A 27,192-nucleotide genomic window follows, 5' to 3' on the forward strand; every position below is an offset into this window, starting at 1 on the left:
TTATGAGTATGTTTCTGGGGTCACAGCCTGAGAAGTACAAAGTTTTCTTAGCATATTAGAATTAAAATTTACATTATTTCATAGAACCATTTTTTTTTCTGAAAGTCTATTTCCAGAAGGACAGTATGCAAAGCCAGAATCCATCCATCCATCCATCCATCCATCCATCCATCCATCCATCCATCCATCCATCCATATGTTCATTCATCTATCAGTCTATTCTTCCCTTCATCCATCCATGTGTCTGTTTTTTCATCCACCTATCTGTTATTTACCTACCTATCTGTTCATCCATCCAACCATCCATCTGTCCATTCACTCATATATTTATTAATCTATCCATCTATTCTTCTCTTTGCTTGTCTGTCTGTTTTTCCTCTAGCTGTCCATTTATCCATCTACCCGTCTGTTCATTCACCTGTCCATCCATCCATCCATCCATCCATCCATCCATCCATCCATCCATCCGTCCATCTGTCCATCTGTCCATCCATCCGTCCATTCAATGGATGGGCCCATCTGTCTGTCATTATCAGTGTATGAATTAATTACCCAATGTCTTTGCTTATGTTAAATGAAGAAAGGGACAAATGCTTGGCTTAAGGCTTGATGCTTTGTAAGCCCCTGAGTTGAAACAGGTGAAACCAAGAGAAGCAGAAGTGTCGATGTGTGGACAGGCATATCACACCCCCGGGTGGGACTGCACTGTTGACTTCTTGTCTGTCCATCTGTCCATCCATCCATTTGTCCATTTGTCTGTCTGTCCATCCATCCACCCATCCATCCATCTATCCATCTGTTCATTAATTGAATTAACATATATTCATTCAGCCCTTCCTATGAGACTGGTGCTGTGTAGTCAACACCTATGCAGTTCCTGCCCTCATGAAGCTGTAGTATCGTAAGGGAGACAAACTTCAAAAAACACAATCACAAATGGATATATACAGTTGCAACCTTTGAGAAGCCCTGTGAAACTGAAACCAAGGTGCCCTGGAGAGTGACGGGAGAAATGAGCTTGAGTTAGGATGGTCAGCCAAGGCCTCTCTGACTCCCGCTTTGCGATACTACTATTCTCTTTTCTTTTTTATAAAAATCAAGGTGGATGAATACGGCACGCAGCAGCCAATTGCCTTGCTGAAGCTGCTGTTGGAAAAAGGCTACTTATATGACCGTGGGAAGGAGCTGAACTGTAAAAGCATTCGAGACCTTGGCTTTATCGCTGCAATGGGGAAAGCCGGAGGAGGCCGCAATGAAGTTGACCCGAGATTTATTTCACTATTCAGTGTCTTCAACGTGCCGTTTCCTTCAGAGGAGTCTCTGCATTTAATTTATTCCTCCATCCTGAAAGGCCATACCTCGGTAACTTGATTTTAATTAGAAGTCTAAACCGGAAGACCTTGTGTTGGGAGGAAGCATACACAGGGCTGACTTACCCATTAGGCACAGCGGGGTCAAAGCCTAGGGCCCTCAATACTTTCAAGGGCCTATGAAAATGTTTTAATTTCTTTCAAAATCAGAAGAAAAAAAATCCTCTTTATACAATGTCATTATAAAATGTAGTTGTAATGTGTTTTTATGGAGGAAGGGGTCCATGGAGGCAAAAGTGCCTTGGGCTCGTGGGAGTCCTGATGTGGCCCTGAGGTGCTCATGCCACAGTGAGTGACAGCGAAGAATCAACTAGCAGGCTGAGGCCCTGGAGTCAGTCCCCTTCTGCTCCAGGATCAGGTCCCTTGAACTCTCCTAACCTCGTTCTCATTTGGAGCGGGGAGATCATGACGGTCCCCACCTCACTGGGTTTTGGAAGGATGAAAGGAGAGAAAATGTGTGTAAAGGGTGTCTAGTGCACACTGCCTAGTGCATAGCAGCTACTCATTAGTTGCTAGTTACTGCTGTTATTATTATGGTTTAGTTGGCTCCTCCAAATGGAACCCATTCATTTAAACAACCATCTTCTGATCTGGCGTTTCCCTGCTAAAGCGGGGTCTGCACACTTGGAGGCTCCAGGGGCCAGGTGGGTAAGATAAAGGTGTGGAGTGGTCAGGCATGACCAGTAGGAACTGTGAGCACCTGGCCCATTCATGCCCTACCTGAAGGCATTTGCTTTCAAAACTGTGAGGTCTGTGCTAGTCAAAACTCCCACTGAGGGCTGGTTGGGGGCTTTGGTTTCACATCATGTTGACTTGTTAGTGTGAAAATCTAGAGCAATACAAACAAATCAGGCCAGGTGCAGTGGCTCAGGCCTGTAATCCCAGCACTCTGGGAGGTTGAGGCAGGTGGATCATTTGAGGTCAGGAGTTCAAGACCAGCCTTGTCAACATGGCAGAATCCCATCTCCACTAAAAATACAAAAATTAGCTGGGTATGGTGGTGGGCACCTGTTGTCCCAGCTACTTGGGAGGAAGAGGCAGGAGAATTGTTTGAACCTGGGAGGTGAAGGCTTCAGTGAGCCAAGATTGTGCCATTGCACTCCAGCATGGGCAACAGAGTCTCAATCTAAAATAAATAAATAATTTAAAAAAGTAAAAATAAAAAATAAGTAGTAAAATTCACATAATGGCTGGGCATGGTGGCTCACACCTGTATCCCAGCACTTTGGGAGGCTGAGGAGAGTGGATCACTTGATCCCAGCAGTTTGAGACTAGCCTGGGCAATGTGGTGAAACCCTGTCTCTACAAAAAATACTAAACAATTAGCCAAGTATGGTGGTGTCCTGTAGTCCCAGCTACAAGGGAGGCTGAGATGGGAGGATCACTTGAGCCCAAGAAGTGGAGGCTGCAATAAGCTGTGATCATGCCACTGCACTCCAGCCTGGGAAACAGAGCAAGACCCTATCTCAAAAAATAATAATAATCACATAACACAAAATTAGTTATTATAGTCATTTTAAAGTATACAATTCAGTGGCATTTAGTCCATTCACAGTGTCGTGCAACCGTCAGTACCGTCTAACTCCAGAACATTTTCATCACCCGGGAAGGAAACCCATACACATTAGCACTTACTCCCATCCCACCTCTCATTCCCAGGAACCATGAATCTACCTTTTGTCTCCATGGAGTTTTCCATGTTGGGTATTTCATATAAATAGAGTCATAAAGCACGTGACTTTCTGTGCCTGGCTTGCTTCACTCCACATCATGTTCTCAAGGGTCATCCGTGCTGGAGTGTGTGTCTGTCAGTGCTTCATTCCTGGTTTGTTTTGTTTTGTTTTTTTGAGATGGAGTCTCCCTCTGTCACCCAGGCTGGAGTGCAATGACATGATCTCAGCTCACTGCAACCTCTGCCTCCTGGGTTCAAGAGATTCTCCTGCCTCAGCCTCAAGTAGCTGGATTACAGGTGCACACCACCATGCCCAGCTAATGTTTGTATTTTATTTTAGTAGAGACAGGGTTTCTACCATGTTGGTCAGGCTGGCCTTGAACTCCTGACTTCAGGTGATCTGCCCACCTTGGCCTCCCAAAGTGCTGGGATTACAGGCGTAAGCCACTGTGCCTGGTCAACTTCATTCCTTTCTATAGCTCAGTAATATTCCATTGTACGGCTCTGCCACATTTTGTTTATTCATCCATCTACTGAGGGACATTTGTCTGTTGGGGGGGTGTCTTTGCATTTTTCAGACGTTTCATGAAAGCATTGTGGCTGTGAGTGGCAAGCTGACATTCTGCACGCTAGCACTTTACAAAATTATTGTGCAAGACCTACCTCCCACTCCGTCGAAGTTCCATTACATCTTCAACCTTCGAGATCTCTCACGGGTTTTTAATGGTCTTGTCCTCACTAACCCGGAGCGGTGAGTTTGGTTTATCTTACTAAAATATGCCCCACAGGTATGATGGTTTTCTTATTCTTTTAAGACAGAGGACTTATCGATGGATTTGATGAATCATTGTATGAATTAATTACCCAATGTCTTTGCTTATGTTGAAGAAGAGAGACCAGTGCTTGGCTTAAGGCTTGATGCTTTGTAAGCCTTTGAATTGAAACAGGTAGAACCAAGAGAAGCAGAAGTGTGGACAGGCCTATCATACCCCTTGGGCAGGACTGTGTTGCTGACTTCTCGTTTTCAGTTCTGAAGTTGGAATTTGCCTGCCTGGAGCCTTTTGCTCACATAACTCAGTCGTTGCTGGTTGGTTATAGGATGTGTGTCTTTGTGAGAAGTAAACAGAGGACAGAAAGGATTTAAGTCATGGTATAAGGAAATTCCCCATTAAAACTAGGCTTGGCCGGGCACGGTGGCTCAAGCCTGTAATCCCAGCACTTTGGGAGGCCGAGATGGGCGGATCACGAGGTCAGGAGATCGAGACTATCCTGGCTAACACAGTGAAACCCCGTCTCTACTAAAAAATATTAAAAAAAAAAACAAACCAGCTGGGCATGGTGGCGGGCGCCTATAGTCCCAGCTACTCGGGAGGCTGAGGCAGGAGAATGGCGTGAACCCGGGAGGCAGAGCTTGCAGTGAGCCGAGATCCGGCCACTGCACTCCAGTCTGGGCGACAGCGAGACTCCGTCTCAAAAAAACAAAACAAAACAAAACTAGGCTTATACCTTCACGTGAATGTCTACTTTAGTCTGTGTGGATTTGCAAGCATAGTCCAGTTATGTGGATTCATATTATGAATCCAGAAGATACTGAAGAATGAGTTGAGAATTTTGCATGTATCCTGCTCTTTGGTGCCTTGAAACATGTAGAATGTCAGGGGCGGTCAGGAGAGGGCAGCTCCAGGTGTTTCAGGTGGAGTGACAGTTCTTTGCTAGAATGCAGGGAAAGTTCTAGAACTGAGGCCAGATGGAGTTGGCTCTTAGAAAAAGGAGGTGTCGGCCACTACTACTGTTCTTTCCTACAGTAAGATAAGCTACGGATAATGACTTGACTTTATTAGCTTCTGTTGGATTCTCTGGTTAGATTTCATTAACATAAGACTAGGGGGCAGGACTGGAGAAATGTTGGGCTTTTGTTGCACCCTGTGTGTCTGTCTGAATGTCACAGCCGTCAGCCCTGGGATCCTGCAGGTGACTTCCTGGCTGACTTTTGTCCCTTCCATTCTGCAGATTCCAGACGGTGGCCCAGATGGTGAGAGTCTGGAGGAATGAATGTCTGAGAGTCTTCCACGACCGGCTGATCAGTGAAACAGACAAGCAGCTGGTCAGTACCTCCAGTGCACCAGCAAGTGCAAAGCTCAGCCAGAAAATTCTTCTCAGGAAAATAAACAAGCGCCAAATGTGTTTTTTATATAGGACACAAATTGCAGAAAAATAGGCACGAGAGGTCCATGGGGCAAAGGAGGGTGGGTTGGTTATTAAGCACCTTGCAGCAACTGAAAAAAAAATAGAATGCAAATGATTTTAGATAATAATAGTGTATCCTCTGTTCCTAACAAGTTTTAGCCCATGTACTGTTGTTGAGTTTGGGTCCTTAAGTGGGCGTCTGTTTCAAGGTACAACAGCACTTAGGTGATTTGGTTACGGAACATTTTAACGATGACGTGGAGGTGGTGATGAGGGATCCCATATTGTTTGGAGACTTCCGGATGGCTCTGCACGAGGGAGAACCACGCATTTATGAAGACATCCAGGACTACGAGGCAGCCAAGGCTCTGTTCCAGGTGGGGATGAGCCCCACCCTGTCCGTGGGCTCGCTTTCTCCTGAGCATGGGCCAAGCAGGAGCTGAACATGGCGTGGGTGCCCAGGAGCCTAACGCCTGTGGCTCTGTCTGAGGGCTTGAAATACGGACTTGTGTCTGGTCCAGTGGTTCCCACATCCAGCATGCTTGGGAGTGACGTTAAGAAATTGTTAAACAGACTCCTGGGCTACCCCGTGAGATTTGCTGCACTGGGTCCATGGAGGGTCCCCAATTCTGGTGCACAGCCAGGTTTGGGAACCACTTGTTTGATTCCTTGATATTCATTTCATTTAATTCATGAGATGAGCCTTGTTACCTGCTTTGGGTCGCTGCTGGCCAGTCAAAGCCCAGCAGATGGAAATCTTGATTGTGAAAGCTAGATTAATCTCCGAGACCCAAACAGTTTAATTATTTTAACTACTGTAGATGTTCAGAAAAATCTCTCTTCCATTCTTAATCTCCTCTGGACAAAAGGAGGGAGTCTGTCTCTTAAAATCCAGTGATCCTTTAAAACATTATTTATTTATTTATTTACTTAGAGACAGGCCACAGTGCAGTGGTATGATCACGGCTCTCTGCAGCCTCAACCTCCTGGGCTCAAGTGATCTTCCTGCCTCAGCCTCCCAAGTAGCCGGGACTATGGGCACATATCACCGTGCCCAGCTAATGTTTTTGTTTTTATTTTTGTAGAGACAGAGTCTTGCTCCATGGCCCAGGTTGGTCTCGAACTCCTGTGCTCAAGTTATCCTCCCTCCTCAGCCTCCCAAAGTGCTAGGATTACAGGCATGAGCCACTGTGCTGGGTTTTAAATTCTATTTTTTAAAAATTATTATACTTTAAGTTCTAGGGTACATGTGCACAACGTGCAGGTTTGTTACATATGTATACGTGTGCCATATTGGTGTGCTGCACCCATTAACTCGTCATTTACATTAGGTATATCTCCTAATGCTATACCTCCCCCCTACCCCCACCCCACAACAGGCCCCTGTGTGTGATGTTCCCCTTCCTGTGTCTCATTGTTCATTTCCCACCTATGAGTGAGAACATGTGGTATTTGGTTTTCTGTTCTTGCGAGAGTTTGCTGAGAATGATGGTTTCCAGCTTCATCCATGTCCCCATAAAGGACATGAACTCATCCTTTTTTATGGCTGCATAGTATTCAATGGTGTATATGTGCCACATTTTCTTAATCCAGTCTATCATTGATGGACATTTGGGTTGGTTCCAAGTCTTCGCTATTGTGAATAATGCCGCAATAAACATACGTGTGCATGTGTCTTTATAGCAGCATGATTTATAATCCTTTGGGTATATGCCCAGTAATGGGATTGCTGGGTCAAATGGTATTAATAGTTCTAGATCCTTGAGGAATTGCCACACTGTCTTCCACAATGGCTGAACTAGTTTACAGTCCCACCAACAGTGTAAAAGTGTTCCTATTTCTCCACATCCTCTCCAGCACCTGTTGTTTCCTGACTTTTTAATGATGGCCATTCTAACTGGTGTGAGATGGTATCTCATTGTGGTTTTGATTGGCATTTCTCTGATGGTGAGTGATGATGGGCATTTTTTCGTGTGTCTGTTGGCTGCATAAATGTCCTCTTTTGAGAAGTGTCTGTTCATATCCTTTGCCCACTTTGTGATGGGGTTGTTCGTTTTATTCTTGTAAATTTGTTTGAGTTCTTTGTGGGTTCTGGATATTAGCCCTTTATCAGATGGATAGATTGTAAAATCTACCATGCTGGGTTTTAACTTCTTTTTTTTGTTTTTAATGCAGGAAATTCTTGAAGAGTATAATGAAAGCAACACCAAAATGAACCTGGTTCTCTTCGACGACGCTCTGGAGCATTTAACCCGGGTGCACCGTATCATCCGCATGGACCACGGCCACGCCCTGCTGGTCGGGGTCGGGGGCTCAGGAAAGCAGTCTCTTTCGAGGCTGGCTGCTTTCACAGCCGGCTGTGAGGTCAGTCCACGCACCCTCCCAGAAACAGGTTTATGATGCCAGTTTCTGCGTTTGGTAGTTCATGTACATATTGGAACAATCCACAGCAGATCATAACATGATGTTTTCATAGAGTGTAGAGATGGGTGTTTTGGTTTGTTCTATTGTTTCTTGGTTTTGGCGTGATATTACTATGTTTTAACTGAATAGCCAAAGCATCTAAGTACAGATGTTCTTTGGCTTAGGATGGAGTTACATCCTGATAAACTATTCATAAGTCAAAAATATTGTGAGTTGAAAATGCATTTAATATCCCAATAAACCCATCGTAAAGTTGAAAAATCCTAAGTGGAACCATCGAAGCCGGGGACCATCTGTATTGTCTTGTTTTTAGGATGGAGAATGTCAGATCAAGTTAGAAAGTCAGATACAAGCAAATCCTGTGAACGGTGATGTGTGTTCATATGGGGAGGGCTTGGCCCAAACCTCAGTGGACCCATCATATGGGGCTGGCAATTTGCTGGCTGCCATATCTGCACAGCCTGCACACACAGATCTGGGTTAATCTTAGAATCTTGTATTTTTAAACAGCTTTACTGAGATCGAATTCAAGACCATACAATCCACACATTCAAAGCATACAAGCCAGTGCTTGTTGGCACATTCACAGATCTGTGCAACCAGCACCACTGTCTACTTTAGAACATTTCTGTGGTGTCGGCCAGGCACGGTGGCTCACACCTGTAATCCCAGCACTTTGGGAGGCCGAGGCAGGTGGGTCACTTGAGGTCAAGAGTTCGTGACCCTTGCCAACATGGTGAAATCCCATCTCTACTAAAATAAAAAATTATCCAGGCATGGTAGCACGCATCTGTAATCCCAATTACTCAGAGGCTGAGGCAGGAGAATCACTTGAACCTGGGAGGCAGAGGTTGCAGTAAGCTGAGATTGTGCCATAGCACTCCAGCCTGGGAGACAGAGTGAGACTCTGTCAAAAAAAAAAAAAAAAAAAAAAAGAACGTTTTGTGGTTTCAAAAAAAAGAAATCCCATGCCCTTTAGTGATCACTGCCCTAATCTCTGCACTCTCCCCTCATCGAGCCCTGAGCAACTAATGACTAATCTACTTTCTGTCTCTAGAGGCTTCCTATTCTAGACTTTCATGTGAAAAGTGTGTGTGTGTATTTTGTGTCTGGCGTCTTTCTTTTAGCACAATGCTTTCAAAGTTCACGTTGTAGCATGCATCGGTATTTCATTTTTTTTTGCCAATAGGAGTTGCTCATGTGGCTATGCCACGTTTCCTTTATCCACTGCTGGGCCTGTTTGTTGTTTCCATCTGTTGGCTTTTGTGGACAGTGCTGCTGTGAACTTCCATGCACAAGTTTCTGTGTGGATGTGAGTTTGCATTGCTCTTGGGTACGCTCCTACGAGTCGAATTGCGGGGTCCTATGATAACTCTATGTTTAATCGTTTAAGGAACCTCCAGGGTGTGGCTGCACCATTTTCCATTCCTATCAGCAGCATCTGAAGGTTCCCATTTGTCCACACCGTTCTTAGAATCGTACAGGTACCTCCTTGCAGGTTGCACATGTAACTCATCCACAAGGGGCCTCTCGAAGTGGAGCAGACACTGTGCATTGAGATGTAATTTGAAGAGAGTCATCTTCCTGATTCACCCTTTTCTCCCCGACCCTTGATTAGTTCTCTGATATCTGACTTCTTCCACTATTAGGGTCTTCCTTTATCCAAAATGCCTGTTTTTGCCTCTGGTTGCATGATACACATGCATGCTTATAATATTTTCAACTTACAATGGATTTATCAAGACGTAACCCCATCTTAAGCTGAAAAGTGTACACTAAAATGCAACTAGTACCTAACAGCGGCTGTCTTTAGGTGATGAAATTACAGACGATCTTTATTTTCTTTAGACATTTCTGCATTGCTTGAATTGTTGCAATGAGGATTATTCCATTTAGAGAGAGAGAAATGAATCCATAACAATACTGATTCTTACTGTGTGCAATGGACTGAAGTTTTGTCTGTGCCTGTTCTGGGTGTGTGGTACAGGACAGGATCTGTATTCAGCCTCAGTTCTTCTCAGACACTTGGCCACCCCTCACGTCTACCTCAGACCCCTTTGATAAGTCCACCTTTAGAGAAGATACTTCTTGCGAAAGGGTCATTTTCATGACCCTTCTCCTAGCAAGCAATAGGTTTTTTCCCCCCCAAGATGGAGTTTCGCTCCATTGCCCAGGCTGGAATGCAATGATGCGATCTCGGCTCACTGCAATCTCTGCCTCCCCGGCCTCAAGCGATTCTCCAGCCTCAGCCTTCCGAGTTGCTGGAATTACAGGCACACGCCACCACGCCCGGCTAACTTTTGTATTTTTAGTAGAGACGGGGTTTCACCATGTTGGCCAGGCTGGTCTCTAACTCGTGACCTAAGAGGTATTCTTTTGCACAGACTTTCTTGTTTGTCTTCAGCCTGTTTTCTGGAATCAGATTTAACTCAGCATCATCGCCATTACCACAGAGAGTCTTAGGCAGTTCAGGCTGTTGTAACAAAGTGCAGTAGAATGGCTGGCTCATGGAGAGCAGGCGTTCATTTCTCACCATTCTGGAGGCTGGGAATTCCAAGATCAGGGTTCCAGCATGGTCGGGCTCCAGAGAGGGCCCTCTCCTGGGTTGCAAATGTCTGGCTTCTCATGGCATCCTCACATGGATGAATGAGAGCAAGAAAAGTCTTTGGGATCCCTTTTATAAGGGCACTAATCCCATTCGTGAGGGCTCCACCCTCATCACCTAATCACCTCCTAAAAGCCCAGCTTCCAAATACCATCACATTGGGGGTTATGATTTCAACAAATGATTTTTTTTTTTTTTTTTTTTTTTTTTTTTTTTTTTTTTGTGGGGAGAACAAACATTCAGTCCATTGAACGGAGTAAGAATCACTATTGTGATGGACTCACTCATTTCTCTCCCTCTAAATGGAATAATACTCACTGCAACAATTCAAACAATAGAGAAATGTCTAAAGAAAATAAGGACTGGCCGGGCGCAGTGGCTCAAGCCTGTAATCCCAGCACTTTGGGAGGCCGAGACGGGCGGATCACGAGGTCAGGAGATCGAGACCATCCTGGCTAACACGGTGAAACCCCATCTCTACTAAAAAATACAAAAAAAAAACCCAACTAGCCAGGCAAGGTGGCGGGCGCCTGTAGTCCCAGCTACTCGGGAGGCTGAGGCAGGAGAATGGCGTAAACCCGGGAGGCAGAGCTTGCAGTGAGCTGAGATCCAACCACTGCACTACAGCCTGGGCAACAGAGCAAGACTCCCTCTCAAAAAAAAAAAAAAAAGAAAAGAAAAGAAAATAAGGACCATTTGTAATTTCATCACCTAAAGATCGCCACTGTTAGGCACCAGTAGCATTTTAGTGTATACTTTTACTTTTTAAAATTCTTTTTCTGTTATTTTAATTTTTGGTCTGGGAATCAACGGAATAATGTACACTTTTCAACTTACAATAGGGCTGTCTCAATAAACGCATCATAAGTTGAAAATATTATAAGCTGAAAATGCACTTCTGATTTATATATTCAGCTTACAATGGGTTTAATCTGGATGTGACTCCATCGTAAGTTGAGAAGTGTGCTGAAAGTGTAGTACTTTTGTACCATGGCAAAGTCAAAAAATTCTCAGTTGAACCAGAGGAAGTCAGGGACCATATGTGCATTCATATACAAACATATTTCCTTCTTACCAGCAATGGGTTAATGTTATACGTAACTTATGTAATTTTTCCCCACTGTATCACTGCCTCTTTTCAAGTCAATGAATATGTATTTACATTGTCTTTGGAAACATTGGACAGTATTCCATTGTTTGGATATGCCACACATAACCCATTTCCAATGGCGGGCATTAGGTTTGTCCTTGTTTTCTTATTACAAACAGTGCAGTGATTAACACCTTTGTTTGTGTATCTTTGAATATAGGATCTTCATAGGATCACTTTCTTTAGAAACTGGTATATTGGCAGGTTAAAGGGTATATGTTCTTTTAAGGCTTTTGTTGCACTGGAAAGGTTGGACCTAAACTCATGTGGAGCTTGCCTCCTTGGAGTGGAAAGGACCTGGGGATGCAGGACAGAAGGAAAGGAAAAAAGTGTCTTTATTAACAACCAATCACCCCACCGCAAAGGATTATGCTAATTTATGAAACTGGCAATGTCTATTTTCACATATTCTTGCCAATACTGGATATTGTCATTCTGATATTTGGTAAGATTATAGGTGGAAAATATTGCAGTTTAAATGACCCTTTCTCCAATTAATAGTGAAGTTTGAATATCCTTTTATACAATCATTGGACATTTACCTTTTCTCTTTTGTGAGTTGCCTCTTTATATACTTATTGATTTGTGAGAACTCTTTATATAGGAGAGCAATCACAGCTCATTCAATGAATCCAGCTTCCAATATTTCACAAATATTGGCCTTTTGTTTGAGGTATTTGTAAAAAAGGGAAAAACTAATATGCTTGATCTACCTTTAAATTTGATGAAATACATAATTGAAATCATTCATTATTAAAATGTAACTGTTTTGCAATTGTTTTCCACAGTTTTCTGTAGGATAAGACATTTCCCACTAGAAAGATTTTTTGTTTTGTTTTGTTTTGTTTTCCCTGTTGATTTGTCCAGGTAAATCTGAGGCATTTTCCCCTGAAGTAGCGCCTCGAGGAACAGCAGAGAGGATGCTGAGGGACAGAGATCTGGAGGAGGTTGAGAACACACAGGGCTGTGTCTGGGCCCTAGGAAGTGAGGAAGTGGAGAGGGTTGGGTGGTGGGGTCAGAACAGGTGTTCAGAGAGTAGTGCCAGGAGCTGCTGGGGAGGGGAGGCGGCTGCACTTGGGAGGGGTGAGGAAGGTTTGCAGGCGACAGGCAGAGCTAGAGACCAGAGTCTATTGGCCAGAAGGTCTCCTGGTTGCCGTGCGTGTGGGTGTGTGTGCACGCACGTGTGTGTGTGTGTGTGTGAGCTTGTGTTCTAGTGCATGCCAGGGTGCACTAGAGTGTGTGGCTGAGTGTGACCGTGTGAGCGTGACTGTGTGTGTGACAGTGGGAGTGAAGCATGTGTATCAATGCATAGGGTTGAGGGAGGTAGGGAACAGAGAGAGCTCAGTTCCTGGAAATCTGACATGTTTCTGACAGTCACTGGTTGTAATGAAAGTTTTAATTTCTACTTCTGAGAGAAAAGAAACACTTGAGCCGAAAAAGCATGCTTTAAACTTATGTCCTTGTTCACATTGACGTCGATTTCGTGTGTACATTGATTTCCTGTCAAGAAGTTAAAGTGCCTGTTTGTTTCTCCCTGTGTGCATCTTCCCATGGGGTCTGATTTTCTGTAAACTGCAGTATATGGCTGGCGCTCACCTCGGGGTGCATTCTTCCCCACTTTCCTCTGTGGCTAGGCTCATGGGGCTTCCCCCTCCTGTTCCACGACAGGGAGTCCCTTCCAGACTCTTCTTTCCTGACCCACTTCCTCAAGTTTGGACAGACCCACGCCCTCTGCACTCTCCTCCAGCATCCCTGCCCCAGAGCCTGCAGGGAAGGGAGGCTGGTGATGGTGACGCCCGTGTGCTCCATGTCTGTGTTACAGGTATTTGAGATCCTGCTGAGCCGAGGCTACTCGGAGAACAATTTCCGGGAAGACCTGAAGAGCCTCTATTTGAAACTCGGGATCGAGAACAAAGCGATGATCTTTCTGTTCACGGATGCCCACGTGGCCGAGGAAGGCTTCCTGGAGCTCATCAACAACATGCTGACCTCAGGTACAGCCAAGGCTGGTGCCCGCTGTGGCCAGCTCCCTGCTCAGCTCTGAAGGGAGGTCGCTTTCTTCAGCAGTTACCACCTCCAGACTCTGTGGGCAGCCCTGTCCAGGTGTCCCTGTTCCTCCCTCACAGTGGGCCCCTGAGATGGGTCTCATTATCTTCCTTGGCTCCTCCTGTCCTGGAGTCTGCCAAGTGTGCCCCCTTCTCTCCGTCTGCGATGATGGCAGTGCCCTTGCAGTAAGAACAGGTGGTGTCTGGGCGTCTGGCTGTGCCCTGGGCCGTGCTAAGTGTGCATCATGCATTCCTGTCTCCACAAAAACCTGATGAGAGGCCGAGTGTGGTGCCTCCCGCCTGTGATCCCAGCACTCTAGGAGGCCAAGGAGGGAGGATGGCTTGAGCCCAGGAGTTTGAGACCCCGTCTTTACAAAAGTATTTTTAAAAAGTTAGCCAGGCATGATGGCATGAGCCTGTAGCCCCAGCTACTCAGGAGGCTGAGGCAAGAGGATTGCTTGAGCCTGGGAGGTTGAGGCTGTGGTGAGCCATGATCATGTTATTGCACTCCAGCCTGGGCAACAGAGTGAGATCCTGTCTCAAAAAACAAAACAAAACAAAAACAAAAACAACTGAAAAACAATCAAACCTATTAGGGAAGGCACATATCACAGCTGAGGAAACTGAGGCCCCTGTAGAGGGCTGAATGTAGAAGGCTGAATGTCGAAGGCTGAATGGTGGCCCCCCGAAAGACACATCTTGGTCCTAAGCCCCTGGAACTTGTGAATAAGACCTTTGTAAGAAAAAGAGTCTTTGCAGATGTAATTAAATTAAAGGTCTTGAAATGCCTTCCTGGATTTAGGGTGGGTCCTAAATCCAGCGACAGCTGTCCTTGTAAGAGAAGGCAGAGGGAGATTGAAGACACAGAGAATAAGGTCCCGTAAAGATTCCCACAAGCCACAGGATACCTGGAGCCACTGGAAGCCAGAGGAGGCAAAGAAGGATTTTTCCCCTGGAGCCTTTGGCAGGTTACCCTGAGACCTTGATTTCAGGCCTCCAGAACTGCAAGACAGTCGGTGTCTGTATTTCTTGTCTTAAGCCACTCGCTTTGTGGTAATTAGTCATGGCTGCCCCAGGAGGTGCCACCTACCTTATCCAAGGGCACCTTGCTGGGAAGGCACTGAGGTGGGACTTGAACACAGGACTTTTAACATCTTAGCCGTGCTCACAACCCCTTTACTGTGTTGTTATCTTGTCTGCCCTGGGGCCCTGCAAAGATCCCTGCTGACTTTGCCTGGCCTAATGGCTTCCAGGGTCCTCTTTTCTTTCCCAGGGACCTATTTCATTGATTGCTTATTTGTTTCAGGACCTGACCACATTCGTTATTATATTGCCTTATTATTCATTGAGCCCTAGCCTCCCAGCGTTTACTATAAAAAAATCTCTAACATAACAGTGAGGCTGAACGAATTTTTTCTGTGAACATCTGCCGGCATGCCATCTAGATCCCTCCATTCACGTCTTACTGCACTTGCTTTGTCACACATGTAAACAGCTTTCCTTCCCTGTTTCTACCCATCTCATTTTTAGATGCTTTCAAAGTCAATTGCATGTCACTACTCTCCCCGCTAAATGCTTCTGTGTGACACTATGTAGAGTTCAAGTTTTGTTTAGTGTTTTCTTTTGATGTAAAAATTATGTACAGGGAAATGCACAACATTTTAAGTGTATATTTGCTGCATTTTGATCATTGTGTTTTAAGTCACTTCCGTTTCAGTGGGTTGTCGGCTCCTTGAGAGGAGGGATTGTGTCATCCACCTGGATTTATTCCACAGTGTTTATTCCAGACGCTGGGTTTGGTAGGGAATAAGACGGTCATGACCTCTGCTCTCCTTGGAGCTTACATTTCAGCGTGTGAGTGGGCTGGTTAACGACAACAACAAATATACAAACAGATACAGCAATGGCAGGTTGTGGCAAGTGTCACGAGAGCAAAGGGGAGGTGCTGTGAGAGAGTGTGGGCAGGAGCCATCTCAGGGCTGACAGGGAAGGCGTCACTGTAGACTTTTCAGCCGAGGCCTCAGAGGTGGTGTATGGTCACACTCCCTGTGGTCGCTGTAGCAAATTTCCCCAAACAGCACAGATTTATTACCTCAGGCGCCTGGGGGTCAGAAATCAGAAAAGGGTGTTAAGGGGTTAAAATCAGGGTGTTGGCAGGGCTGGTTCCTTCCAGAGCTTCCTGGGGAGACTTTGTTTCCCTGCGTCTTCCAACTGCTTCAGGCCACCCTATCGTGGCTCCTTGGCTTGCATCCCTCCAGTATCTGCTTCTGTCATCCTGATGCAAACTCAGCTGCTTCTCTCTTGTAAGGACCCCTGTGATTGTCTCCAGCCCACCTGGATAATCAAGAGCATTTGCCGCATCTCACCATCCTTGATCGCGTTACATCCACAAAGTCCTTTTTGCAGGAAACATAAGGAAACCTGTTGGCAGGTTCCTGGACTTAGGATGCCATGGACACCTTTATGGAGCTGTTGTGCAGGGATCGGGATGGGGTGGAGGGGTCTGTGACGTGGAACCTTGTGGGTCATTTATAGGAGATAAGATTTTATTCTCGGTGCAATGATGTAGTCTAGATTTATGGGTTTTTAATTTTTTTATTTAATTAATTATTTCAGAGACAGGGTCTTGCTCTGTTGCCCAGGCCAGAATGTAGCGGCATGATTATAGGTCATCGTAGCTTCCAACTCCTGGACTTACACTATCTTCCTGTCCCAGCCTCTCAAGTAGCTGGGACTACAGGTGCATCCCACCAAAGCCAGCTAATTAAAAAAATTTTTAAAGAGATGGGGTCTTGCTGTGTTGCCCAGGCTGGTCTTGAACTCCTGGGCTCTAGTGTTCTTCCTGCCTCAGCTTCCCAAAGTGTTGGGATTACAGGTGTGGCGGCATTTGTTGACTGACTGCTGATCACAGTTGGGCCAAAAGGGCCCCTGGCGAGTACCTGCCGGATGGTCTGATATCTAACAGGGGAGTCTTTGGGGCTCAGGCAGGGGACCAAGGCTGCGCCCAGCTAAAATTTGTTTTTAAAAGATCCCTCCAGTGGCCCGTGGGGACTAGATTAGAGGGGAACAGGAATGGGAGAGGTGTCCAGTTTGGAGCTACCCCTGCAGTGTAGGCAGGAAGTGACAGTGATTGGAGGAGGGTGGGGCTCTGGGGACAGAGAGAAGCGGGTGGATTCACGAGGTATTCGGGAGGCAGAGCCAACAGGACTTGGATGGATTTGGATGTAGGTGGGGGGGGGGTGGGTATCAAGGGCGACTCCCAGGTTTCTGGCAGAGCGAGTGATCAGTGCTTCCATTCGCCGAGATGAGGAAGACCAGGTCTGGGCTTGTGGCATTGGCAGCGTGTTGAGTTTGCTGTACTAGGTGAGCAATGTGTGAATGTGATGTCGCATAGTGGATTAGTTTGCTGGGTCTGTCGTCACAAAGTGCCACGAACTGGGTGGTTTAAAACAACAGAAATCTACTCTCACAGTTCTGGAGGCCAGGAGCCCAGGATCATGGTGTTGGCAGAGCCTGTTCCTTCTGAGCTCTGGGTGGGGGAATCTGTGTTGCTGGTGGCTGCTGAGTCTTTAGTGTTCCTTGGCTTGTAGGCACAGCACTCCTATCCCTGTCTTCGTCGTCACGTGGCCTTGCCCTTGTTCCTCTTTGTCTCTCGCAGTCTTGGGAACGGTGTCGAAGATCCCCAAGACCATCCCAGCTCTGTGACTCGCTGGGAGGACTCGCAGGACTCAGCATGTGGTCCTGCTCACGACTGTGAGTCATTACAGCAAAAGGACACAGAGCAACATCAGCAGCGGGAAAAGGCACATGGGGGACCCTGGGGAAGACCAGTCTGAAGCCTCGGAGTCCTCTCCCCGGGGAGTCACACAGGACACGCTTAATCCCCCAACATCGAGTTGTGGCAACTCTGTGAAGTACTGCCCACCAGGGGAGCTAGTTGGAGACTCAGTGCTCTGGGATTTTCTTGGGGTGCTCATGTAGGCAACTCTACCTGGCATGTGCCAAAATCCTGGATGCCCAGAGGGAAAGCGGGTAGTCAGCACAGAATATGTTGCATACACAAGCAGTGTATACAACAACATACACAATGGCTAGGTTGTTCTTGCCTTGCTATAAAGAAATACCTTAGACTGGATAATTTATAAAGAAAAGGTTTATGTGGCTCACAGTGCCGCAGGCTGTACAGGAAGCATGGTGCTGATTTCTGGGGAGGCCTCAGGAAACTTACAGTCACGGCAGAAGGTGAAGGGGGAGCAGGCACGTCCCATGGCCAGAGTAGGAGCAAGGCTAGGGGAGGGGCTACGCACTTTCAAACAACCAGATCTCATGAGAACTCACTCACGCTCACAAGAACAGCACCAAGGGGATGGAGCTAAACCATTCATGAGAAATCTGACCCCATGATCCAGTCACCTCCCACCAGGCCCCACCTCCAACACTGGGGATTACAATTCGACATGAGATTTGGTGGGGACACAGGTCCAAACCACATCCCATGTTGGGCCACTCTTATCAGTGAATCGGGGAGAAAGCCCTTCAGGAATCTAAGTTCCCAGGTGCCAGCTCTGGGCCCACCTGGTAAGTGGACCGTTCAGAGGTGAGCAGCTGTGGCCTGCCACGTTAACTCTTCCCTGCACAGGAGAACGTCAGAGATGGCGTTAAAATATATTACATAATTTGGAACATTGTAGACATAGGAAAGAAGAAGTCCACGTAGCCAGGGTTTCTTGACCACGTGCTATTGACATTTGGGTCTGGGTTGTTCTTGTGGTGGGGCTCTCCTAGGCACTCTGGGACGTTCAGCAGCATCCCTGGCCTTGACCTATTAGATGCCAGTAGCAATCTCCCTGCCAAGTTGCAACAAGCAGAAATATCTCCAGACATTGCCCAGTATTTCCTGGGGGTAAATCCCAGCTGAGAATCCCTGCTTCCGAGTTACAGGCAAGTGAGGCTTCCTCATGCTCTGTATGCTCACCTGTGATGCTCACGTTCATCCTCCCAGGTGAGCTGGCAGCATCTAGGATCCCCATTTGACAGACAGCTCTAAGGGCTTCCCATGAGGCGGCAGGAAGCCTCGGGTCTCAAGTCAGGCCCACACGCTGCTCTCTGGACTAGGCACCTGCGGCTGTTTCCACACCTTCCATCACTTCAGTCAGCGCCTAGAGAGGTCGTGACCCTAGGACTCAGAGATCATCAGCATGTCTTCCTTTTCCAGGAATTGTACCTGCGCTTTTCCCTGAAGAGGAGAAGGAGTCTATCCTGAGTCAGATTGGACAGGAAGCTCTGAAGCAAGGCATGGGGCCGGCCAAGGAGTCCGTGTGGCAGTACTTCGTGAACAAAAGTGCAAATAACCTGCACATTGTCCTGGGCATGTCGCCAGTGGGGGACACCCTGAGGACCTGGTGCAGAAACTTCCCAGGTACCCGTGGTGGAGCCTGAGAACCCATTTCCCCTGCTTTGGCAGGGTGTGTGGCTGAGGGTCTGTCCACACCTCTAGAGGTTCCCCCAGCAAAGCAAAACAAGGCATGGCCATTAGGTGGAAATGTGGGCTCTGCACTGTAGCTTGGGGCTCACTGCCCCATCCATGCCAGTGGGCGTGGATGATGTCCCTCTGACAGGAGGATGTGCCCACGCTCCTGCGTGCGAGGCCCGCAGTGTGTGGAGGGTGGCTCCCCGCTTCCTTCCATTTCGGAAAATTCCACCAGCCACATGCCATCCTTTAGAGCAGAGGTTCCTAATGGGTGGGGCAGGGGCGGGGGAGGTTGTCTCCCAGGAGACTCTTGGCAATGCCTGGAGACATTTTTGGTCATCACACCTCCAGGGAGCGTGCAATGTAGTACTCGCATCTACTGGGTAGAAGCCAGGGATGCTGCGAAGCATCCTACAGTGCACAGCCAGCCCCTGCCACAAAGGATTAGAGCTCACGTGTCAATAGTGCCAACGGTGAGAAACTCTGCTTTTGATGAACTAGATTTGGACACATCTGGCTTATTCACCAACTTGTTGGCTATTGTAGATGGCATCCATGTTCTTGAGTGTCTCCGGGTTGCAGAGTGAACATCCTTTTTTCTTTCTTTCTTTTTTTTTTTTGAGACAGAGTCTTGCTCTGTCACCCAGGTTAGAGTGCAGTGGCACCATCATAGCTCACTGCAGCCTCGACCCCCTGGGCTCAAGTGAGCCTCTCACCTCAGCCTTCCTAGTGGCTGGGACTATAGGCGCACACCACCACGCTGCCTGGCTGATTTTCTTTTCTTTGAGCCAGGGTCTCACTCTGTTGCCCAGACTGGAGTTCTGTGGTGCGATCTCGGCTCACCACAACCTCCGCCTCCTGGGTTCAAGTGATTCTCCCACCTCAGCCTCCTGAGTAGCTGGGATTACAGGTGCACACCACTACTGCCCGGCTAATTTTTGTATTTTTAGTAGAAATGGAGTTTTGCCATGTTGGCCAGACAGGTCTTGAACTCCTGACCTCAAATGATCCACCCGCCTTGGCCTCCCAAAGTGCTGGGATTACAGGTGTGAACTACCACACCCAGCCCTGATTTTTGTATTTTTTATAGAGACAGGGTCTTGCCACATTGCCCAGGCCAGGAGCATCTTTTTAATCTCTCTTTCCTTTCAAGGTATGGTAAATAACACTGGTATTGACTGGTTCATGCCCTGGCCTCCCCAAGCCCTCCATGCGGTTGCAAAGTCATTTCTAGGTAAGTCACAGCTGTTATGGGAACTACATTATTGATACAACAAAGCAATTTATTATCACTTCTCTGACTTTGAATTCTGGTCTTGTAGATTTCTTCACTGGAAAACCCTATGGTAACAAATGGCTTTCAATTTTGTTAGTATGTTTTTGGTTTATATTTGGTGTTTTAGCCCAAAGACATTTCAGGAGACCTAACAAGGACAATTTAGGATAAAAATTGATTAGGTGTTCTCCACAGCAGCCGTTGGCAAAACCATGGTCTGCTGTCTAGTTGGCCCCTTGTTTTAGTAAATAAAGTTTTATTGGTACACAGACTCACTCATTAATTAACATATTGTCTCCGGCTGCTTTTATGCTACAACTGCAAAGCTGAATAATTGCAACAGAGACTGTATGAGTACTGTTTGGCTCTTTGTAGAAAACATATGCTGGCCTCTACCCAAAGAATGCTCCAAGGACAATTCAGCAAACATTCTGCTTTCTCATTTCTAGCGTTTCAAACACCTAAGGCCTTGGATATTAATTTTTTTTTTTTTTTTTTTGAGACGGAGTCTCGTTCTGTTGCCCAGGCTGGAGTGCAGTGGCCGGATCTCAGCTCACTGCAAGCTCCACCTCCCGGGTTTACGCCATTCTCCTGCCTCAGCCTCCCGAGTAGCTGGACTACAGGCGCCCGCCACCTCGCCCGGCTAGTTTTTTGTATTTTTTAGTAGAGAGGGGGTTTCACCGTGTTAGCCAGGATGGTCTCGATCTCCTGAGCTTGTGATCCGCCCGTCTCGGCCTCCCAAAGTGCTGGGATTACAGGCTTGAGCCACTGCGCCCGGCCGGATATTAATTTTAATCTTTGAAGAAGAAAGGAAGTCTGTCTTCAGGGAACATCTTTTTCTTTGGACCTGACTTGAGCAGATTTATGAGGAATGACACTGGGTAACCTTGAAAATAGTTTCAACCTTATAAATCTGTACTCAATAATAAATAAATAAATAAATATTCCTATATATAAGAAGAAATCATAACTTTAATCATAATGCAGTTTTAGGGGAAAAGGGGCCAAGAGAATGACTCTTTTCTGATGACATATCTCAGGTCCAGATGGTAAATATTTACAGCTTTTTCGCAGCTACGCAATTCTGCCATGTTATCATGAAAGCAGTCACAGACAAAATGTAAATGAATCGCTATGGCTATATTTTATTTACAAAAACGGGGTGGGCTGGGTTTGTCCTTTGGCCTGTAGTTGGCCAGCCCCGATACAGATGTACGCTTGTTCTCAGAGGTGTATTTGCCATTTTCACGTGTGAAGTGCTTGTGTTTGCTTTCAGTATTCAGTGTTCCAGCATCATAAATAATGCTGCCTAGAATTTGCTTAGAACTCTTTTTCCTTAGGATATACTCCCTGGAGGCCGGGTGCAGTGGCTCACACCTCTAATCCCAGCACTTTGGGAGGCCGAGGTGGATGGATCACTTGAGCCCAGGAGTTTGAGACCAGCCTGGGCAAAATGGTGAAACCCCATATTTACTAAAAATACAAAAATTAGCCGGGTGTGGTGGCGGGCGCCTGTAATCCCAGCTACTCAGGAGGCTGAGTCATGAGAATTGCTTGAGCCCAGAAGGCAGAGGTTGCAGTGAGCCGAGTTCGTGCCACTGCTCTCCATCCTGGGAAACAGAGTGAGACCCCTCTCTCTCTCTCTCTCTCTCTCTCTCTCACACACACACACACACACACACAGAGAGAGACAGAGAGAGAGAGAGAGGGAGAATATATTGCCTGGAATTGAGGTGACTATGCCCAAAGGCACAGGTATTTGTGAGGCACAGTTTTTCCTGCACACTGTAAAATAGGCCCTGGGGCTGTGTTTTGCTAACCCCGGAATAACAAGACCAGCTCTGCAGAATCTGGATTAATCGGTACTTTCAATCTGTCTTTCCTTCCTTCATTTTAACGTGAGACAGTCTCTGCTTTGAGCTGAATGCATTTAACAGCCTATCAGATAATCTAGGTGATGTGATCTTGCCACTGGAAGCCATCATTAATTCTTTCAGCGGGTGTATAGGAAGGCCCACCCTTGCCAGTATGTGCTGGGTGTCATCCAGTGGTGGTAACTGAACAATCCCACCAGCCCCTGGGCGGGCGGGGAGGGCAACGGGCAGAGACAGAGGTGGTGATTGCTTCTGAAACCCAAGGCTCTTCTGCCGTGGCGTCTTGTCTTCCCTAAAGGAAGACAGGGCTTCCTAACAGTAGGGAAGGAATTGGGCAACAGAGTAAAACCCTGTCTCAAAAACCAAAAACAACAAACAAACAAACAAAAAAGGATTGGCATGGATCACTGCTGTGGTCCTGAAAAGCCACCAATAAGTGATAGCTGTTCTTTTCTTGTCCTATTAAAAACTTTAGCATCTTTTTTTTATCACAGTAAAATATATGTAACCTAACACGTTCCATTTTAAGCATTTTGAAATGTTCATGTGGCACTAATCACATTCGTAATGTTGTGAAACCAACACCACTATCTGTCGCCAAAACTTTTTCATCATCCCAAACTGAAACTCTGTACCCATTAAACACTAGCTCCCCGCCGCCCCTCCCTCCAGCCCCTGGCAACCTCGAATCTACTTTCTGTCTGTATGAATTTGCCTATTCTAGAGAGGGTTCGTGTATGTGGAATCATGCAGTATTTGTCCTTTGGTGTCTGGCATCTTTCACTTAGCATCATGTTTTTGGGGCTTATCCATGTTTCAGCATCGGAACTTCATTCCTTTTACAAGTGAATACTATCCCCGGTATAGATAGGATACATTTTGTTCACCCATTCCTCTACTGCTGGACGCTTGGGACCTTTCCACCTTGTGGCTATTGTGATAGTCTACAGTAAACATTGGCATACAAGAATTCATTTGAGTCCCTGTTTTTCAGTTATTTGGGGTATATACCTAGGAGTGGAATTGTTGAGTCGTATAACAATTTTATATTTGACTCTTTGAAGAGCCACTGTTTTCCTTTCTTAAGCATGGCCGGGTGCGGTGACTCACACCTGTAATCCCAGCACTTTGTGGGGCTGAGGTGGGCCGATCGCTTTAGCTCAGGAGTTGAGACCAGCCTGGGCAACATGGGTGAAACCTTGCCTCTACAAAATAATACAAAAAATTACCCAGGCATGGTGGCCCATGCCTGTAGTCCCAGCTACTTGGGAGGCTGAGGTGGGAGGATCACCTCTGTCCGGGAGATGGAGGCTGCAGTGAGCCATGATCACGCCACTGCACTCCAGCCTGGGCAAGAGAGTGAGAGCCTGTGTCAAAAAAAAAAAAAAAAAAAAAAAGAGAGAAAGAAAGAAAGGAGGAAAGAGAGAAAAGAAAAATACATTTTTTATTCCTTCCTCTTCAGGGCGTAATCCAATGATCCCGGCAGAAAATATAGAAAATGTGGTAAAGCATGTTGTTTTGGTTCACCAGTCCGTGGGTCACTACAGCAAACAGTTTCTACAGAAATTGAGGCGCAGCAACTATGTCACTCCCAAGAACTACCTTGATTTTATTCACACCTATTCAAAATTGCTGGATGAGAAAACTCAGTATAATATAGGTAAGCCTGGGGGATGGGGTGGTTGACAGAGGTCATTCTTATTTATGGTAAGGATTCCAACGCTGATCTTTTCTTTAGTAAGATCAGCCATCTTCAGTATTGAGGCCAAGCGAAGCACATCTCGGATTTTGCGTCTTGGAGCAATTCTTTCATGTGGGTAGGACCCTGGCATGTCCTTGTTTTTATTCTCAGTGTTGAGTCATAGACTTTGAAGCTTTACGTTTTCATCACATTAGCAATGTTTCCATTTTGTTTTTTATCTTAGAGATAGGGTCTCTGTTTCCCAGGCTGGAGGGCAGTGGTGCAATCATGGCTCACTGCAGCCTCGACCTCCTGGGCTCACGTGCTCCTCCCACCTCAGCCTCCTGAGTAGCTGGGACCACAGGCGCAGCCACCATGCCTGGCACACATTGGAGATATTGTCTGCTGCAGCAGCATGCACTGCTGGACAGGGCGTTTTAAAAAGTGCTCTGGCTATTGGCCAAGGGAAGCACTGTTTTCAGATATATATTCATTTTGGCTGATGCCATCCCAGTATGGCAGTGGAGGTACCGAAAGACACGTGCCATCTTGTAAAAATGTTTTGTTTTGTTTTGATAAGCTGAAGTTAGGCAAATCCCAGTGATTGTGTTGGGAACAGTGGCCACCTCGACAATGAACATAGGTGCCCTCTTTCCTCAGCTCAGTGCAAGCGTCTGGACGGGGGACTGGACAAGCTGAAGGAGGCCACCATCCAGCTGGACGAGCTGAACCAGAAGCTGGCCGAGCAGAAGATCGTGCTGGCCGAGAAGTCCGCCGCCTGCGAGGCCTTGCTGGAGGAGATCGCCGTCAACACCGCTGTAGGTGGGTAAGGGCCGGGGCCAGGGCAGCCCATCCCCCACACCACTGTAGGTGAGTGAGGATGGGGGCCAGGGCAGCCCATCCCCAACACCACTGTAGGTGAGTGAGGGTGGGGGCCAGGGCAGCCCATCCCCTAGCAGGACAGGGCTCTGCCGGGACGTCCCTGCGAAACTGCTTGTAGGCACCAAGCGTGCCATCCTGACCCTGCAATTCCTGTTCCTTTCTGAATTCGTGTCCAGCCAGTCTCATCCCTTTTCATAAGCACTGAGACACTACCCTATGTAGGCCCCTGCGCTGGTAGCCTGAGGATGTGCCAGGGAATGGAAAAGTCACTCGACCCTCAATGGGCTGGTGAACTAAGTTCGTGGGGTTGAAATGACCTAAGCCTTGGCGTCATCAATGTGGGACTTTTCTTGGCTCCCCTTGAAGCTGTTTCAAGGTTCTTTCTTGGGCTCCTTCCCTCGGTCTTCCTGGCCAAGGCTCTGTGTCACCTGCACTGTCCTGCTCTTGACGACTCTACCCTCTTGCGATGCCTGGCACAGGACAGCTCCTGGAGCCCACAGCTCTGTGCCTGGCCTCTCAGCCTCCTCTCTAGGTCGTTGGGCCACTGGTTTCTGATGCGTACCCTCCCCAGCTCATTCTCAGATTCCTGCCTGCCTCTTCCTTCTGCTGCTGGTGTGTGTTTGTGTTGCTGTAGGTGTCATCTCCGTTCAGTTCCTTTGTCATTGCACCCGGCCTTGTGCACGGGATCCATTTGTCATCACTCTGGCAACAGCACCCTAACTTGGTGTTGGCAAACTGCCTCTCCCCAACTCCCAGTGCCTGCCATCAGGATGGGATTATTCTAACCCTGGCAGACCAATTAGAAGTTATCTGGGACTGCACATTTTCAGTCAGCCAACATAAAGACTGAAGATTATTTGTGTTCATTTATTGCATGGCAGTGCTGTGAAGAGACTGCATTCAGTGACCGAGCCCAGATCCCCGAGGCGCCCCTGGTTTATGTGTTTCAGCATCTTCCATGTCCGTGAGCTACCATGTCTTCTTATAACAATTTCACATTTTTCTTAACTCGACCATTGTTAGCTTCTGTTGCTTGCAACCAAAGCAACTTAATCGATAGATATCCTTTCCCGGGAATCTGTGGCAACTCCCTGCTGCCTGTTTTGATGCTGAGTCCTCATTGTGGCCATGAAGGGTCCCATCAATCCCTCTATGTCATCTTGCCCACCTAATTTCCCATGACACCCTGTCGCCTGCTCACAGCATCACCTCTTCATGCCCGTGTGAGTCCTGCAGTAATTTGCTCTTTCTCTCCCTTCGGTCTGCTGAGAATATCCATACCACGTCTCTCTTCCTATCCGTGTTTCTTCTACCAGAACTTTGATCAAATGCCTCGTTCCCACATAGCTGCACTTTGCTTTGATCTGTCTTTTAAAAACTATATATTTCTGGCCCCCTAGATGTAAAAAACTATACATTCCTGGCCCCTTAGATGTAAAACTAGACTGGAAGTGTCTTGAAGGAAGCTGTTATTCCATGTATTCATCTGTCCAATCAGCAGACACTGACTTCAGCTTCATGGCAGGCACCATGGTAGGGAGAGTGGGGGCTAGAAACTGAATGAGACTCAACCCCTGCCTCGAAGAAGCTCACAACCAAGAGAGCCCCTCCCCCAGTGCCCAGGCTGCAGTTTGTACTGAGGACGACCTGTTTGCCACACCCATGTTTAGTGCCTCTCCTACCTGTGGTTGCTTTTCTTTCCCCATTGCCGTCATCCTTGTCCAGGGTCACCTTGCTCCCACTTGGAATTTTGGAGGAAGCTTCATCTAGGATCTCTGTTTCCAGGCTGCCTGTCCCGATCAGGACTATTTTGGTTGCAAATGGTGGAAACTGAGCTCAAAGTGGCTTAATCTAAAGTGAAAACGCATTGATTCCAGAGGCATCCTGGCTTCAGGCACAGCTGGATCTAGGACTCAAGTGTATCAGTGGGAATCTTTCCTTCCCTTTCTTGGCTCTGCTGTCTTCTGTTTAGGCTTCATCTCAGGCAGCAGGCTCTGTCCATGCTGAGAGTTTGGGAGCCTCCCGCATGAGGTTGGCATCCTATTAGCTCAGCATCCCCAGGGGAGAGAGGGCTCTTCTTTCCCATGCATTCCCACAAAGCTCCCAGAATTGGCTGTGATTGGACAGATTTGAGTCACATGCCCTTGCCCAAACCAATGGTGGCCATAGGAATGGGATACATTGACAAGTCCTGCAGAGGGTAGGGTGGGGTGCAAACAATTGTTTCTCCTGAGGGTGGCTCTTCAGCACCTGCCCCAGCCTCCAGCCTGTGCTCCTGCCTGGCTGAAAGAGCCCATCATTTTGCTCCTCAACATGACTCAAGCACCTGGCTTGGCCGGACCCCTTTGCAGGCTGCTCCCCACCCTGAGGTTCCCGAGGCCTGTACCAGCCCTCTTCCTTCCCAGCCAGCTCTGGTGGTCCTGTTACCTCTGTGCTCTGTTCCTGCTGGCCCCACCCCCACCTCGGCATGCTCACAGCTCAGACAGCTTCCTTTCTTCTGCTCTTCTGTTCCGAAGGTTCCACAATTGTGATCTTGCTACCCTTTTCTGACGCATT

General features: G+C 47.1%; 1 protein-coding gene across 2 annotated transcripts in view; it reads left to right on the forward strand.

Moving 5' to 3' along the window:
* Window positions 1-27,192, forward strand: part of DNAH10 (dynein axonemal heavy chain 10) — a 176,780-nt gene that overhangs the window by 116,418 nt on the left and 33,170 nt on the right. For both annotated transcript variants that reach the window (XM_050747794.1, XM_050747793.1), the window contains exons 47-56: window positions 1,102-1,362; window positions 3,621-3,793; window positions 5,053-5,146; window positions 5,439-5,606; window positions 7,405-7,593; window positions 13,231-13,402; window positions 18,669-18,872; window positions 20,077-20,157; window positions 23,536-23,733; window positions 24,415-24,576. In XM_050747794.1, the coding sequence (XP_050603751.1) occupies window positions 1,102-1,362; window positions 3,621-3,793; window positions 5,053-5,146; window positions 5,439-5,606; window positions 7,405-7,593; window positions 13,231-13,402; window positions 18,669-18,872; window positions 20,077-20,157; window positions 23,536-23,733; window positions 24,415-24,576 (1,702 nt within the window). The remainder of the gene's footprint in view (window positions 1-1,101; window positions 1,363-3,620; window positions 3,794-5,052; window positions 5,147-5,438; window positions 5,607-7,404; window positions 7,594-13,230; window positions 13,403-18,668; window positions 18,873-20,076; window positions 20,158-23,535; window positions 23,734-24,414; window positions 24,577-27,192) is intronic.

This window comes from Macaca thibetana, chromosome 11 (assembly GCF_024542745.1).
Source record: "Macaca thibetana thibetana isolate TM-01 chromosome 11, ASM2454274v1, whole genome shotgun sequence".
Classification (NCBI taxonomy): Eukaryota; Metazoa; Chordata; class Mammalia; order Primates; family Cercopithecidae; genus Macaca; species Macaca thibetana.